This window comes from Malania oleifera, chromosome 12 (genome assembly GCF_029873635.1).
Source record: "Malania oleifera isolate guangnan ecotype guangnan chromosome 12, ASM2987363v1, whole genome shotgun sequence".
Lineage (NCBI taxonomy): Eukaryota > Viridiplantae > Streptophyta > Magnoliopsida > Santalales > Ximeniaceae > Malania > Malania oleifera.
The window spans coordinates 61,429,134-61,445,385 of record NC_080428.1 but is presented as its reverse complement, the minus strand read 5'-3'; the positions used below and the strand labels follow the sequence as shown (position 1 = coordinate 61,445,385).

Sequence of the window (16,252 nt, the reverse complement as noted above, 5' to 3'; positions counted from 1 at the left end):
TCACTTGTTGCAACGTCCAATTGTCCGATCGGCTAGTCGTTCTTTCCTCTTTGCTCTCTTCGACGTGCTGCTCTGCAATTTCGCGAGAAAAATAGAGGAGGAAGAATTCAAAAATCATAACAAAACTTGCTGGATGATCCAATGTTTTTTTTTGATTGTGCATCAAATGGCACCTAGCTCTCCTAGGTAAAATTCACTAGATGGTCCAGTGTCTTTTGATTAAAAAATGCTAAACCATTTAACGAGTTTTGGTTGCGATGCGTCAACCAATAGGCAACCCTCATTGTTTAAAAGATGTTGAATGATCTAACGTCTTTTGTTTATTTCGCATTATAGTGAGAAATAAAGTTCTCACCAAATTTTTATTAAATAATTTTATATAAAAAATTTAAAAAGAAAAAAACTAGCCAGCTCAAAAGTTCAAAACAGAGCATTGATTTGAAAGAGTGAATCAATTTGACATTTTGATTTTGAAAGTGCATATTAAAGTCTCTCCACAGAGGTGTCATAGGTAGATAGGATTCAAATTTTTGTGAGGATTGCAGTAAATGGGAAATATAAAAATAAAAACAAATTTTTTTTTATAATTATCTGAAAATATAAATAAAAATAAATATTATTTTATCTACAACTAACAAACCCTTTAAACTCTACCTTTTTATCACTAATATTTAAAAAACTAAAAAATATGTCGGTATCTTATAATTTATTGGAAAATAAAAAATAGAAAATGAAAGCTGTTCTACACCGCTAAACATACCTTAAAAAATGCATGATGAAACCCCCACGGGCATGACACGGTGGAAAGACATTAGCACGTAAGAAGAAGTATCGGAGGTTCAATTTCAAATAGATACACTCACGGAGCCAGCGGTACCTGTGGATGGTGAGAATTTATTCTATGAGCCAACAGGGACCGTGAATGGTGAAAGTTCGCTCTGTGAGCTAGTAGAGACCGTGAATGACAATGAAGATGTGTCCTTGGGGTTAGGTTGGCCGAACGTCCAACTGATGCACAGAAGACGTGTCCGCATTTTGAACTTTACCTGATCAGCGAGATCTAGGGGGAGGACGCTAATCTGTAGGTTTGGTACTGCACTAGGAGGTCCAAAAGGCTTGTTGGTGGTTGAAGTTCCTATGTAACAAAAAAAACAAAAAAATGCATGGTGGAAGGTGAAAATGCAAAATCAATACAATAGTTCATTAGTACTTATGATTGTTATAGTTTCTAAAATCTTAAGAATTAAAGTAAATACCATTAACAAATTTATTATGATGTATTGTATTTAACTAATTTTTTCAAATAAACATGGAACACTTTGACTTCAACTCATTGTTACGAATAATCTTCATGTTTCTAAAAATTTTTCCAACAATTGATACGCATTATTACTCGTGTTTATGAAATTTATTCACATATGAAAAATCTTCCCACCCATTATTTATGATCCAAGTGTTAGAGTAAAATATTTTGAACCCACATTCAATAAAATACAATTTTTACTGTTACAAAAATAAAGTTAATATAAAATATGAAAAAGAATCTTATAAAAATTTTTACAGAAAAATCATAAAAAAAACACTAGGGAAAAATAATGTTGAGCTCAATTTTGCATAAAAATGATATATATATATATATATATATAGAGAGAGAGAGAGAGAGAGAGAGAGAGAGAGAGAGAGAGAGAGAGAGAGAGAGCACAAAAAAAAAAAAAAAAGGGATTTGACAGAAATGATATAGAAAAAATTAGGGAAAAAATTTGTGATTTTTCTAATTAGAAAAAGAGGAGGATCCAAAACTACATGGCAAATTTCTATTGGTGGGAGGCACCGGTACGGTTCGCGCCGGTTTGTATTTTCCCCTTTGTTCCCTCCTTAAGCCCTAGTGAAGTCCTAAACCCTAAAAACCGTCCCTTTCTCGTTCACGAATGTATCACAGGACAGCCATCTCTACTCTGAAGTGAAGTCTGATATTTCCTGTCTTCCACGACCACAAGCATGTACTCAACCGGTCTCATACGAGAACGTTCCAGAGTCTCGAAGCTTCTCTTCTCGCTCTCCTTTACCCGGTCTATGGGAGGTGGCCCTCGGACTTTCCCTGGCGGAATCAACAAATGGCAATGGAAGCGCCTCCACGAGAAGAAGGCCAAAGAGAAAGAACGAAGGCTTCTAGAGCAAGAGAAGCAGCTCTACCAAGCCCGCATACGCTCCCAAATCCGGGCCAAGCTCGCCGGACAATCCGAAAACCAAAATTCACCGGATTCTAACGATAGTATGTCGGATTACGGTCCGATGAGCGCCAAAGACCACATCAAAGCCCTCGCTGATCGGTTTATGAAGCCCGGAGCTGAAGACTTGTGGAATGAAGATGATGGCCCTCTTAAAGCTCCACCTCCTCAGCCGCCGTCGAGGAATGGACCAAAAGGTACTAACAGAACAGCCGAATCACCGATTGATTTGAGGAAAATGATATTAGACCGTCGAAATAATTTAACTAATAATAGTAGCGGGGCTGTAAATTCGGTGCTAAATTCAAGTAATCCGGTGAAACCAAGGAATTATTCGGTTCAAGCTCGGAGAAGGTTTCGGAGAAATGATAGTTTATCCAGTGAAGATGACTCGGATTTTGATTCAGATGATGACTTCGTGAAGCCATTTGTAGGGAAGGGTGAAAGTGGCAGAAATGCAAAGTGGGCAAGGTTTTGTTCAAGTGGGGAAGACTCTCCGGATGAGGAAGTGGGATTCAGAGGTAAGAGTAATGTGAGGGAGATGATGAGTAGTGCTTCTTTAGGGAAATATGATGTGAAGAGGACGAAGCGAGTGCCTCTGAAGCTTGTTGAGGACGAGTGCAGCTTTTCAGAGGAGGTTGAGTTGATTAGACACAAGCTGAATCAGAGGAATTTGCAGGAAAATGTGGTGGAAGAGACTGAGGAGGATTCACTGCTCAGCCAGAAAAGGTATATAATTTGTGATGACAAAGAAATTTACTCATAGAAGTGGGAGATAAATTGTCCTTACAAGTTACAACAATGTTCCTTTATCATTATTTTTATTGAAGGCAGTAGAGCTGAAATTGGAACCATAAATTGTTTTAAATTTCAGGTCAATAATTTTGAAATTTGGGAACTATAGGTGGCATCTAGTAATTTTGAATTTGGTCTCTGTTTCACCAGATTTGATGAGAGTGGTATATCTCCCCTGACCGTCAAGGCACTAACTTTAGCAGGCTATGTGCAAATGACGAGGGTACAAGAAGCTACTCTTTCTGTTTGCTTGGAGGGTATGTAGCTTCTCTGGCCCATAATTCATTTACTAGTTCATCTTCTTCACTTCACTGCCTTAATAGTGCACATCAACATCATACTATATGTCCTTAGCCTCTAATTTGTTTGGTATTTGGTACCATAGATCAATGAAAGTTACTTGATGGCGGTGATGCAAACTATTGAAAGTGTAGTTCAGTTGTAATTTTATTATAAAAAAGAATCAGTTATTTTATAACTTTTTATGGACTTCTACCTGAAAATTTATGAATGAGTTTCAAAACATGTACAAGTGTCAACGTGCATTGTGATGGCACCAATTAGCCATCCTCCTCCTCCTCCTCCTCCATGCCCTTGCTTGTTCTTCTTACTTTTAGATATTGGGTTTTTTAGAGAGCTGGACATGATACTATGGTGAAGCAAAACTAACAACATTGGAGATATGTGGAAGCTAATACAGAAAAAAAAACATTATGCTTATAAAGGAAAGAGAAGCAGATGGAAGAAAGGGCAGAACTCATAGAAAAGGGAAGAAAGACCAGCTAACTTCTTCTTCTTCTTCTTCTTCTATATAGAGTTTTCTTTTATTTCTTCCACATTGCTCAGCTTCAAAATATAGGTCTTTTGAGAGGGAGATTTATTGTGTTTTTCATTTTTCATTGGGTCTTGGGAGCTGAGGGTGGGGGGAGGACCTCACTGTTGAAGCCAATGAGGCAATGAGAACAATGGCACCCTTCTTGCCCCCCTCCTCTTTTTTTCTCTGTCTTCTTCTTCTTCTTCTTCTTCTTTATTATTGCACCTGCACCCACAGCCCAACACTTGCAACCACAACCCAGGACCTGTGCCAACAATACAGCACCTCCAAATGATCACTGTAGCAGAGCAGTATCTCTCCGATGGCTCCTTAGTGATTGCTTCTCTTGCCTGAATCAACAGCCAACATTGACAATTTACCATGATGCCATTCTATATTATTATTATTATTTGGATAAACAAAGAATTTTATTAAAAGAGAGAAGAACGTACAGCAGAAAATTAGAAAGACAAAGGAATAGAAAAGATAGGGGGAAGAAATCCTCCCTTTATATCAATAGAAACTAGTTACAAAGAATGCAACCTAAGCAGAGAACCAAACTCGATGTAACCGAGCCAACCAATCCCGCTGCAAGTCTTGTAGAGAAACATGAAGAAAGAAAAAAAATTTTACTACACCCTTTGCGACGCAAAATATAGCCCTCTACTCCAAAGAAAATTGTTAGCAGTAGCCACACCTTTGAATATTCTAGCATTCCTTTCCTACCAAACACACCAAATGGTAGTCGACGCCATAGAGATTTCCTATCCTTTTTTTTGCCAAAACCCTGAAAAGTAATGGTATAAAAGGCATTCAAAGTTTATGGACAGACCCACTTTTCACCAAATATACCAAATAACTTGTTTCAAAAAGCCAATGTGAAAGGGCAATGAAGAAAGAGATGTGCACAAGTCTCTTCACTCCTCATACAAAGGACACAAATGTCAGGGGACAGGGCCTTATTAGGTCTTCTCTTTTAAGCAAATCATTGGTATTAGTACTTTCAAGTATCGCAGTCCAAATAAATGTTTTTATTTTTGAGGGAGCATTAGCTTTCCAAATCAAAGGATACAAAGTAAAAGGATCCGCCGTAGAATCACAAGTCAAGTAGGTGAAAAAAGATTTACCAAAGAATTCCTTAAAAGGATCTAAACTCTAAACTGCTTTAAAAACGAGTATGGGATTGCACAGCGGAAATATAAAATGCAGAAAAACAATGAAGCACCAATATATCTGAAAAACAACAAGAATCAACACATAAATATACGTGGTTCGGCAAAGCCTACATCCATGTGAGCAATTCGGCAAAGGTTTCACTATGAAAATGGAAGTTACACAATACAAAGATACAATGATCTCTCTACAATCAAAACATGCCCAAAAGACATATTTATCAACCCCTCGGAGGCTTCCCTCCAAATATCCAATTGTCCCAACGTTCCAATTCAAAATTTGAATTCTTTCCCGCAGCCTTGAGAGCACTCGTCGATGAGTAGGGAACTCGTCGACGAGAGAGAGAGGTCCACTCGTCGACGAGTTTTTGAATTTTTTATTTTCCTACTCTCGGTATCTCAGAACTTCCGCATTTTTCTGATCTCGGTATCTACTAGTCAACGAGTCCCTGCTACAAAGTACCAATGAATTCATCCACATGCTTTTCTTCTTTTGTTTATGAGCCCCACAAAGTATAAAAGCCACACACAAATACAACAATTTCCACCTTGGCGATTATACGTCCCTTAGGAGAACCTGAAAAACATATCTGATTACTCCACCTTGATCGTAGAATGTCCGGTTGGGTTTGTCTCCCTTCGAGCACTTAGAGACATGAAGTAAGTTCAAACATTGCTTGAACTTTTCACTAGTGACCGGTTTTGTCAAAATATCCGCTGCGTTTTTAGACGTATGAACCTTCTCTATGATAAGTTCACCCGAAGTAATCAATTCCCAAACCTTGTGGAACCTCACATCAATATGCTTGGTTCTAGCATGGTATACTTGATTCTTTGCTAAGTAAATAGCACTCTGACTGACACAACGTAGCATAACCCTGTCTTGCTATAAGTCCAGCTCTTTGACCAAACCGGTAAGCCATAAGGCTTCCTTTGCAGCATCAGCAATTGCCATAAATTCAGCTTCAGTCGTGGATAAAGCCACCAGAGATTGAACCGTGAATTTCCAACATATAGGTCCTCCTACAAGGGTAAAAACACAACTCGTTGTAGATTTTTTGTCATCCATATCTCCTGCATAATCAGCATCTACAAACCCCACAATTGAAGGACTCCCATGTTGCTTGTCGAACATGATGCCATAACTCGATGTACCCTATAAGTACCTAAATATCCATTTGACGGCTTCCCAATGCTGTCTTCCCGGATTAGAGAGAAACTTACTCACCACACTCACAGCATGTGCCAAGTCTAGCCTCGTACATACCATGACGTACATTAAACTCCTTACGGTGCTAGCATAGGGGACCTTTGATATGTTCTAGATATCATCATCCGTACTTGGGAAATCTGTAATAGACAATTTAAAATGACTCGCTAGAGGTGTACAAACCGGTTTTGCATCAGCCATGCTAAACCTCTCCAACACTTTCTGCACATAACCGCCCTGAGATAACCATAACTTACCTGCAGTTCTGTCCCGACGAATCTCCATCCCAAGTATCTTTTTTGCTGAATCAAGAAAATTCATGTCAAACTCTTTATGTAACAGTTCCTTTAACTTATTTACCTTAGTTAAATTTTTTGCAGCTATCAATATATCATTGACATACAACAATAAGAAAATAAGAGAACCATTATCAAGCTTGATCACATACACGCAATAGTCATGCTCACACCTTTTATAGCCAATCTTGATCATATAGGAATCAAATCTTTTATACTATTGTCTTGGAGACTGTTTCAACCCGTAAAGAGATTTCTTCAACTTGCAAACTAAGTTTTCTTTCCCTGGTTCACTAAATCCCTCCGGCTATACTATATAAATCTGTTCCTCCAAGTCACCGTGAAGAAACGTCATCTTCACATCTATTTGTTCCAAATGAAGATCATAATAGGCTACCAACCCCAACACTATCCTGATAGAAGTGTGTTGGACCATAGGTGAAAAGATTTCATCAGTCTATTCCCTTCTTCCGTGAGTACCCTTTTTCCACTAACCGTGTCTTGAATTTTTCTCTTACCTTTTCTGAAATTGCTTCCTTCTTCCTATATACCCATTTGTAGCCTATAGCCCTCTTCCCATTTGGAAGCTCCACCAACTCCCAAGTTTGGTTCTTATGCAATGATTTCATTTCTTCAATCATTGCACCCATCCACCTACTTTTATCTTGGCTGTGCACTGCCTCTTGAAATGTAGTTGGATTGTTGCAACTAATAAGGAAAGCATAAGATACTAACTCGTCAAATCCATACCTTGGCAGAGGTCTGATAGTATGTCTGGATTTCCATATAGGAAGATTGTCAACTTGCTGATTTTCCGAGCTAGAGCTCCCTGCAACCATAGGACCAAAATCATTGCCGTTGCCCTGAGCTTCCAACTCCACTTGTGCAATATGTTAATCTCTGCCTCAGTTTTCTGGCTTCTGTTCTGTTTGTCACAATCTTGAGTACGCTTTACCATAATCTGCTCATCAAAGACTACATCTCTACTGATCACCACCTTATTTGCCATTGGATCCCATAACTTGTACCCTTTCACACCCTTTTCATATCCCAAAAAGTTGCAACGTTTAGATTTTGGGTCAAGTTTCGATCTCTCCTCACTAGACACATGAACATAGGTTGGACAACCGAATACCTTCAATTCGGAGTAGTTTACTGCATTTTCCGTCCATACCTCTTTTTCTATTTTACCCTCTAGTGATGCCCTTGGTGATCGGTTTATCAAAAAACAAGTCATACTAACTGCCTTAGCCCAGAATTTCTTCGGTAGCCCTGCATTAAGCCTGAGACACTGAGCTCTTTCAGTTAGAGTTTGGTTCATCCTTTTAGCCACACCGTTTTGTTGAGGTGTCCGGCGTACAGTAAAGTGTCTCTTAATGCCTTGCTTCTCACAAAACTTCATGAAGCTCGAATCAGTGTACTCAGTTCTATTATTTGACCTCAGACATTTAATTCTCCTCCCCGTCTGATTTTCCACTTCAGTTTTTCACAACTTGAACCTGGCAAGCATATCAGACTTGTGCCGCATGAAGTATGCCCAGACTTTTCGTGAGTAGTCGTCAACAAAACTCACATAAGAAACATGTTTACCTTTTGATGCTACTCTAACTGGGCCCCAAACATCGGAATGTACATAATCAAGAATGTCTTTCGTCTTGTGAACAAATGATTTAAATTTTGCCTTGTTTTGTTTTCCAAGAACACAAATCTTGCAAAAATCCAGCTTACATGTTTTCATACCTTTTTAGAGTTTCCTCTTGTGAAGTTCCTTCATACCATGTTCCCCCATATGCTTAAGACGCATATGCCACAAGACAGTTTCATCAGATTCAGCATCTACGACTGCAGCTCCACCTACAACAATAGTTCCTTGTAGTGTGTAAATATTCCCATCTAGCTTTTGCTCTTTTATCACCGTCAAATTACTTTTCATACTTTCATAACCCCACTTTCGGACTTGTAATTGAAACCATTACAATCCAAGGTGTTAAGTGAAATAAGACTCTTCTTTAACTCTAGTATGTGTCTTATATTACTCAAGTTTCTCACAGTACCATCAAACATTTTTATTTTAACATTTCCTATGTCAATGATCTTACAAGAAACATCATTCCCCATAAGAACTGAACCTGAATTTACCAACCTGTAGGTGTTGAACCACTCCTTGTTTGGAGTTATATGGTAAGAACATGCTGAGTCAAGTGTCCATGAGTCCGTAAGGTGATTCGACCTCGACAAAACTGAAAGAACATAACCATCATTGCATACTGAATTTCTTTCTTGAACCATATTCGCTGATTTTGAAGTCCCTTTATGCTTTTCAGCATTTCCTTTCTTCCAATCCAGACACTCCGGTTTCACATGCCTCTTTTTACCGCATTTATAACACCGATATCCTTTTTCTTCTTGGAGTGTGTGCGGGATTTTTGACTTGATCCACGTTTGAACTTTCCTTTGCCACGCTCATTGTTGCCTTTCACCACAAGTCCTTCTCCGTCATCGCATATTTTCAGCATTTAATGAAAATTCAACAAGGCACTTGTCACCTCTTCTAAATAAAGAGTCTCTTTTCCCCATGTAAGAGTGGTAACTAAATTTTCATAAGTATGAGTGCTGGCAAGGAGTTTAGTAACATCAAAGCCTTATCATCTCCATCAAACTTAACATCAACACGCATTAAATCACTAATAATTTGGTTAAATGCATTGATGTGTTGATTTAAGTTCGAACCATCAACCATCTTAAGCAAATAAAGATGTTGTTTAAGAAAATAACTTATTAGAAAGTGATTTGGACATGTACCGGCTTTCTAACTTTTGCTACACAGCCGCTGGAGAATCCTCCTCCATCACATGATAGAGTACTTCATCGGCCAAACACAAACGTATTGTGGAAACGACCTTTGCCTCCAATTCTCTCCAAGTTGCTTCATCCATACCGACCGGTTGAACGCCATACGAGGCCTTCACCATCCCTTACTGCACAAGTACATCCTTTACTCTCCTCTGCCATAAACTGAAGTTCCCCGTTCCATCGAATTTGACAATGTCAAACCATGCAGAAGAAGAACCCAATGCCATGACAACAACGCTCTGATACCAATTGCTGTAAAAAAGAGTATGAGATTGCACAACGGAAATATAAAACGCAGCAAAACAATGAAGCACCAAAGTATAATTCAAATACTCAGTATATTTGAAAAACAACAAGAATCAACACACAAATATATGTGGTTCGGCAAGGCCTACATCCACGGGTGCAATTCGGCAAAGGTTTCACTATGAAAATGAAAGTTACACAATACAAAGATACAATGATCTCTCTACAATCAAAACATGTCTAGAAAGACATATTTATCAACCCCTCGGAGGCTTCCCTCCAAATACCCAACCGTCCCAACGTTCCAATTCAAAATTTGAATTCTTTCTCGCAGCCCCGAGAGCACTCGTCGATGAGTAGGGAACTCGTCGACGAGAGAGAGGTCAACTCGTCGGCTAGTGAGCCCACTCGTCGATGAGTCTTTGAATTTCTGATTTTCCTACTCTCGGTATCTTAGAACTTCTGCATTTTTTTGGCTCTCGGAATCTACTTGTCGACAAGTGAGACACACTAGTCGACGAGTCCCTGCTGCAAAGCACCAATGAATTCATCCATATTAATTTCTTCCTTTGTTTATGAGCTCCACCAAGTATAAGAGCCACACACAAATACAACAATATTATCACTCCCCATGTCGATCTTTCTCCTACTTATTCTCTTAACCAACCAATGCAACCCACCGCACAGCTTAACTAGTTAATTTCTCCAGCAACAAGGTGGTTGTGCAACTCTCACTGAGAATTATCCAGTTACTCTGGCACAGTATGGCTACCCATTGAAATGCTGAGGAAAGGATAGACTAGGTATGATGTTGGAATAGCTAATTATCTTACTTTGGCCCCTATCTTCTCTCTTGCAGTAGAGTCGTGGAGCTGTGATCTGTTGGTTTGAACAAGAAGAATAAGAAGAAGAGGAGGAAGAGATAATAGAAAGAAAAAGAAAATAAAGAGGGGTGGACAAAAATACAAAGAAGAGAAGAGAACCAAAAAACAAAAGACATCACATTTAGAAGGTAAAAAATGTCAATATTCATTCATAGATAATACTCTTTGTTGATTGTGATTTTTCAAACATCAAGGGGCGCCCTTGCAATATTTGAAACCTCATGGAAGGTTAGTGTAAAATACCTAAATTTTTTAAGGCATGATGCTTAAGCTTTGCTTCTCATATTAAATGGGAATGCAACTACATGATGTCAGAAAATATCAAGGCTTCATTTATGCTTCAATTCCCCTTCTGTTTAAATGTAAAGTAAAAGATTATTTGAGATTACTGATTATGAAAAGTTTTCATCCAATAAGCAATGAAAGGCGCATAAAAATGCATGTAAATTTTTTTTTTATAAAGGGATGGAAATATATGACATTTAGCAATGCGAGATGAATTTGTGAATTTATATTAGAAATTGCTTCAAAAGATTTTGGCGTACATCACTTGGACGAATATGGGAGTGTTGACTCCTATGAATTGTGATGGCCGCTTGTGTGAAATGCCAGTATTTTTGTGTATATTATCTGTTGATTGATTCCTCTCTGTGTGTGTGTATAAGCTTTGTAAGCTTGGAAAATTGTTGTGCTGCATGTATGGTACAATGAGCTGATGACAGTTGCTTGACCATAAAATATGGCTTGGTTATCTAAGTATAAGATTTGAGATTGTACTGAGTTCCGTGAGTTGTTTTCTGGCATCAAGAGTGGTTATCCGGGGAACTATTTTGTTTGAAGAGGAGATTCTTCAAATACTCCACTTTTCACTTTTATGCATAGGAAAACTTTCCTACACGTCAAGAGTAGTCTATTTCGTGAGTGCCACCACTAACTGCGAGAGTATGTCTTCCTATACGTGGGAGCATGTGTTACAGGTGGGGTTTGTGTCAATTGTCAATTCAAATCTTAGACAATAGAATACAACTGAATTCTTGAAGTGCACATGCATATTGAAATGTTTATGTCCCAGAAATTGAGTATTCTGCCCCTGCTGTATTATTTGGAAAAAGATAATGATTTTAAAATTAGAACTTTGGAAATGTAAACCAACTCATATGGACCCATTCAAAACATGGTTTGTTTTATTATACCTTCAGATTAGTTTGTAGTTGAAATGGTTAGTTTTAGGTTGAGGTTTGGTGAACAAGCTGAACTGAGTTGCATCCCTGCTGTTCAGAGTTTTGTGTGGTATTTTGAGTGTTTATGGTTGGCTTAGCTAGCAGAATTGAGTTGCACCTCTACTGCTTAGAGGACCAGCATTATTTTTAATATGTATTTGATTTGTGCCATGATTGCTTATCCATCCTCCGTGTTACTTAAAAATAATGTTCAATATAACAGAGGCATTTGCGAATAAATGATGGTGTTTTTATTTTAATGTGGAACAGGCAAGGATGCTTTGGTCAAAGCTAAAACTGGCACAGGAAAAAGTGCAGCTTTTTTGGTACATTTTTAGACCTTAAATCCGGTTTGTAATGCTTTGTATCCTTCCTTTCATTGTTGTTATCAAACATAAGCAGCTTCCTGCAATTGAAGCAGTGTTGAAGGCTTTAAGCAGCAAGACAATTCAACGGGTGCTGCCTATATATGTTCTTATTCTATGCCCCACCAGAGAACTTGCAAGTCAGATAACTGCAGAAGCAAATGTTATGCTGAAGCACCATGATGGCATAGGTGTCCAAACACTAGTTGGGGGTACGCGTTTCAAGGTTGATCAGAAACGCCTAGAAGCATATCCATGCCAGGTCTGCACCATTGTGGCTGCCCTAAAAACTTTTGGTCTATATATGAAGAATGTGATTGTTGGAGAATGGAGAAAACAGAAATGTTGAGAAAATTTCTCTTGTTGCTCTTGCTTGTGAAACTAATGTGTCTGAAGCATAACAGTTTCTTTGTTTTCACTTTTTTATGTAACTTCTGTAGATGATAGTTGCAACTCCTGGAAGGTTGTTGGATCATATTGAGAATAAATCTGGCATATCGGTGCGTTTGATGGGGTTGAAAATGCTTATACTTGATGAAGCTGACCACTTACTAGACCTGGGATTCCGGAAGGACATAGAGAAAATTGTTGATTGTTTGCCCCGTCAGAGGCAGTCCTTGCTAGTTTCTGCTACAATTCCAAAAGAGGTTGGGTTCTTCCTCATATTCTGTGCCCCCACTTCCTTCCCCCCCCCCCCCCCCCCACCCCCAAAAAAAATCTAAATTTGTGATTGTCATTTGGTTACTAATTTACAGGTTCGCCGTGTATCTCGCCTTGTTTTGAAAAGGGAGCATGCCTTTATTGACACAGTGGGTTTAGGTTGTTTGGAAACACATGCTAAGGTATAATTTTTGAGAGTATGGTTCACTTCCATTTGAATGAAAAACAATTACATTTTGCTTTTGATATTCTGTTCTCATTCCAAGCTGGCAATATGGTGGGTCAAGGTTCATTTCAGAGGTCACTTGGCCACATATGGGTAACCTTCCCCCTCCCATAACCCATCTGCCAAGGGATTTGGTGATTCAAGTTCAAACGATTGAGTAGTTCCCTAGGACACATCGAAAGACCTAGCTTTTTGTGCTTATTTTGGCTTTGCTAAATGTAGGTTAAGCAGTCTTACCTCGTTGCCCCACATGAACTGCATTTTCAGATTGTGTACCATCTTTTAAAGGAGCACATCTCACAATCACTAGATTACAAGGTAAATTTTTTAGTTTGCATCTCCTTTGTTGTTTAATGTATGTAATTTGAGGTTTAATTGGCTTAACTTTATCTTAGGTAATTGTTTTCTCTACAACTGCAATGGTAACATCACTCATGTTCCTACTCTTCCGGGAGATGAAAATGAATGTTAGAGAGATACATTCTAGGAAGCCCCAACTTTATCGAACTCGTATCTCTGATGAGTTCAAGGAATCAAAACGATTAATTCTCATTACATCTGATGTTTCAGCTCGTGGAATGAATTATCCTGATGTTACTTTGGTCATCCAGGTATCAAGATAAAGCTTGAGATGATTATTCATTATTTCAACTTCACTATATATATGAGTAATGCAAAGATTTTTAGTACCAATTCATTTTAGTTTCTTTCATGTGGTCAGCAAGGACCTGCTGTTCAATATTTGTTTTACTAACTGCAGTTGGAAAAATATCTGAATGTGTAACATGGAGTTCGTTGTGTCCATATGTTAAATTCCCTATGATTCTTACATGCATTTTTGAGTGAACTAATTGGCCATATGAAGTAACTGCACAAAAAAAAAAAGAAAAATCATTTGACTGCTCGTGCATTGTTCTGTACTGCCATAAAATAATATGCAAATATTGGCTATTGCCAGGTGGGTATTCCTTCTGACCGGGAACAATACATTCATCGTCTTGGGAGGACGGGCCGAGAAGGTAAAGAAGGAAAAGGCATCTTGTTACTTGCACCATGGGAAGAATACTTTATGGATGGAATAAAAGACCTGCCTATTGAGAAATTTCCTTTACCGCAAATAGATCTGGACATAAAACTGAAGGTTCGTCTCATGGCTATTTATGCTTGGTTTATATCTGTGTTTCGAGCCTTTTTTTTTTTTTTTTTCCCCTTGTTTTGGGGGATTGGGTTTGGGCTTGTAACTAAATAAAAAATAACTGAAACTTGGATAATATTTTTTTTAAAAAAAGAAAATCTCAAGAATCAACAACTGTGGCATTTACAGTTTGTAACTTTGTATGCTGAAGTTTAAAGAGATTTATTTGCATGTCATAGTCGAAGCTGTTGATTGATCATTCTATGGATTTCATGCAATTGACTGTCTTTCTTTTATTAATGAACAATGATGAAACATTTTTGAAATTTATGCTCTTGAGCTTTCAGTGTTTTGAATCTTTATCATCTGGAACACAGAATCATGAATTTGTGGAATTTGTTTTTTGACTGCAGATGGAGTATTCAATGGCTAAGATTGATGGTAGTGTCAAGGAAGCTGCATATCATGCTTGGCTAGGGTATTATAACTCGATTAGGGAAATAGGCCGAGATAAAACCACCCTTGTGGAGCTGGCCAACAGTTTTTGTGAGTCGATAGGTTTACAAAAACCCCCTGCTCTCTTCAGGAAGACAGCACTGAAAATGGGTTTGAAAGATATCCCTGGCATTCGAATTCGGAAGTAGGCTACTAGTGGATATCGTTGAACTAAGTTGCTCTCACTAGTTATTTTGCTGTCATTAATTGATTTTTTTTGGTAAGGGAAACAGTGAAAGGGTGACTCCGGAATCCAGTCATACATTCCTGCTGTCCAGCTTGAAGAGTAATGTTCTCTTCCAAAAAAAAAAAAAAGGGCTCTGCTCCAAGCCATTCATTCATCTGAATAAAATTGTTGGCCCATATCAGCGCTTTGGTTTTCTACTTACCAAATACGAAAGGTTATTCGGTATGACCCCCTTTTTTATTTTTCTTGTTTTTTCCAAGTTACTTGGGATGAGTCGAACCCATGACCCGGGAAGTCCCGATAGAGCTTTATGGTTATGGTTGTAACTTGTGTTTTCCCATGGTTGTGTTTGTATTAGCTAAATTATCATTGTTAGTCTTGATGTGGGTTTTCTCACAGCATCAATCAATTTCTCTCTGTTTTGAGAAGATTTTTAAAGCACTGTTACGCTGCTTACATTTTTCAGGAGTGTCTCCAATCCTAGTCTGACATGGTTTCACCAAAACCAAAGGCATTTGTTTCCATTACTAGAAAGCATGAGCACGTTTAGCTATGGTAAACAAGAGATAGGAAAACCTTTTTGCCTGTGAAGGGATCCGTACACTGAACAAAATTAAGCTTTTAATCAAACTACTATTTAATAGAATTTATATCCAAGTGTGGCATTGCCGGGCAGTCTGGCAGTAAGAATGAGCTTTGAGACAAATCGTAAGAATCTATGTCTTGACAATTAGACCCCTCATTATCAAAAGTAAAATAAAAAACCTTGTGCAATTCAAACCATCCTCCTCCCAGAGAGGTGTACTCGACGTCTCTTTCTTAGTTGCACTTTTCTTCTTTTGTGTTTGATCTTTTAGGTTCATCCTAATTCGGCAATGAATACATTCATTTATCTGCATTAATGTCTCAACCAGTAGAGAATTTTGGTTGGGAAAAGAAAAAAAGGAAAAGAAAATGAGAAGGAAATTCGCTTTTCATTATATTTTTCCTCTATACAAAGTAGTATTAAAAGCAAATTTTTGTTTTAATATGATTAAAAATTAAGAAAAAATTAAATATTTATTGTGTATAAAATTAAATTTTTATTTATTAATTTAGTATCTTTTTTATTTTATTTTTTATTTTTTTTGATAGTCAAATATAAAATTATGAACTTTTTATATTTTTCTTTCCTTTAAGATTTGTCAAGTTCCAAACAGGTCTTTGTGACAAATTAGACTAAATTTTAAGATTACATATTTCACTTCATTTACATGCGAAGATCATCCTATTAAATTATATTTTTCTTTAAACAAATTAGTGTGAGACGAGTGGGTTGGAAGTGAAACAACATTTTAATGCAAATGATCTAAATTTAATAAATTTATGTTCCAAATAATACTTAAGGATTTTTATGTTGTTTTCCTGTTGTCGTTGTTATAGGATGAACGTGAACTTGACCATGAATAATTTAAAATGTTTTTTTT

General features: G+C 37.7%; 1 protein-coding gene across 1 annotated transcript; it reads left to right on the top strand.

The window, feature by feature from the left end:
* The first annotated feature begins 1,847 nt into the window (after positions 1-1,847).
* On the top strand, positions 1,848-15,224 carry LOC131145081 (probable DEAD-box ATP-dependent RNA helicase 48). Its single transcript, XM_058094150.1, has 10 exons — positions 1,848-2,957; positions 3,174-3,280; positions 11,989-12,044; positions 12,121-12,345; positions 12,524-12,730; positions 12,839-12,925; positions 13,192-13,287; positions 13,365-13,580; positions 13,928-14,110; positions 14,518-15,224. Exons 1-10 carry the CDS (start codon positions 1,999-2,001, stop codon positions 14,746-14,748), a joined length of 2,367 nt encoding a protein of 788 aa, XP_057950133.1. The 5' UTR covers positions 1,848-1,998; the 3' UTR covers positions 14,749-15,224.
* The last annotated feature ends 1,028 nt before the right edge of the window (positions 15,225-16,252 follow it).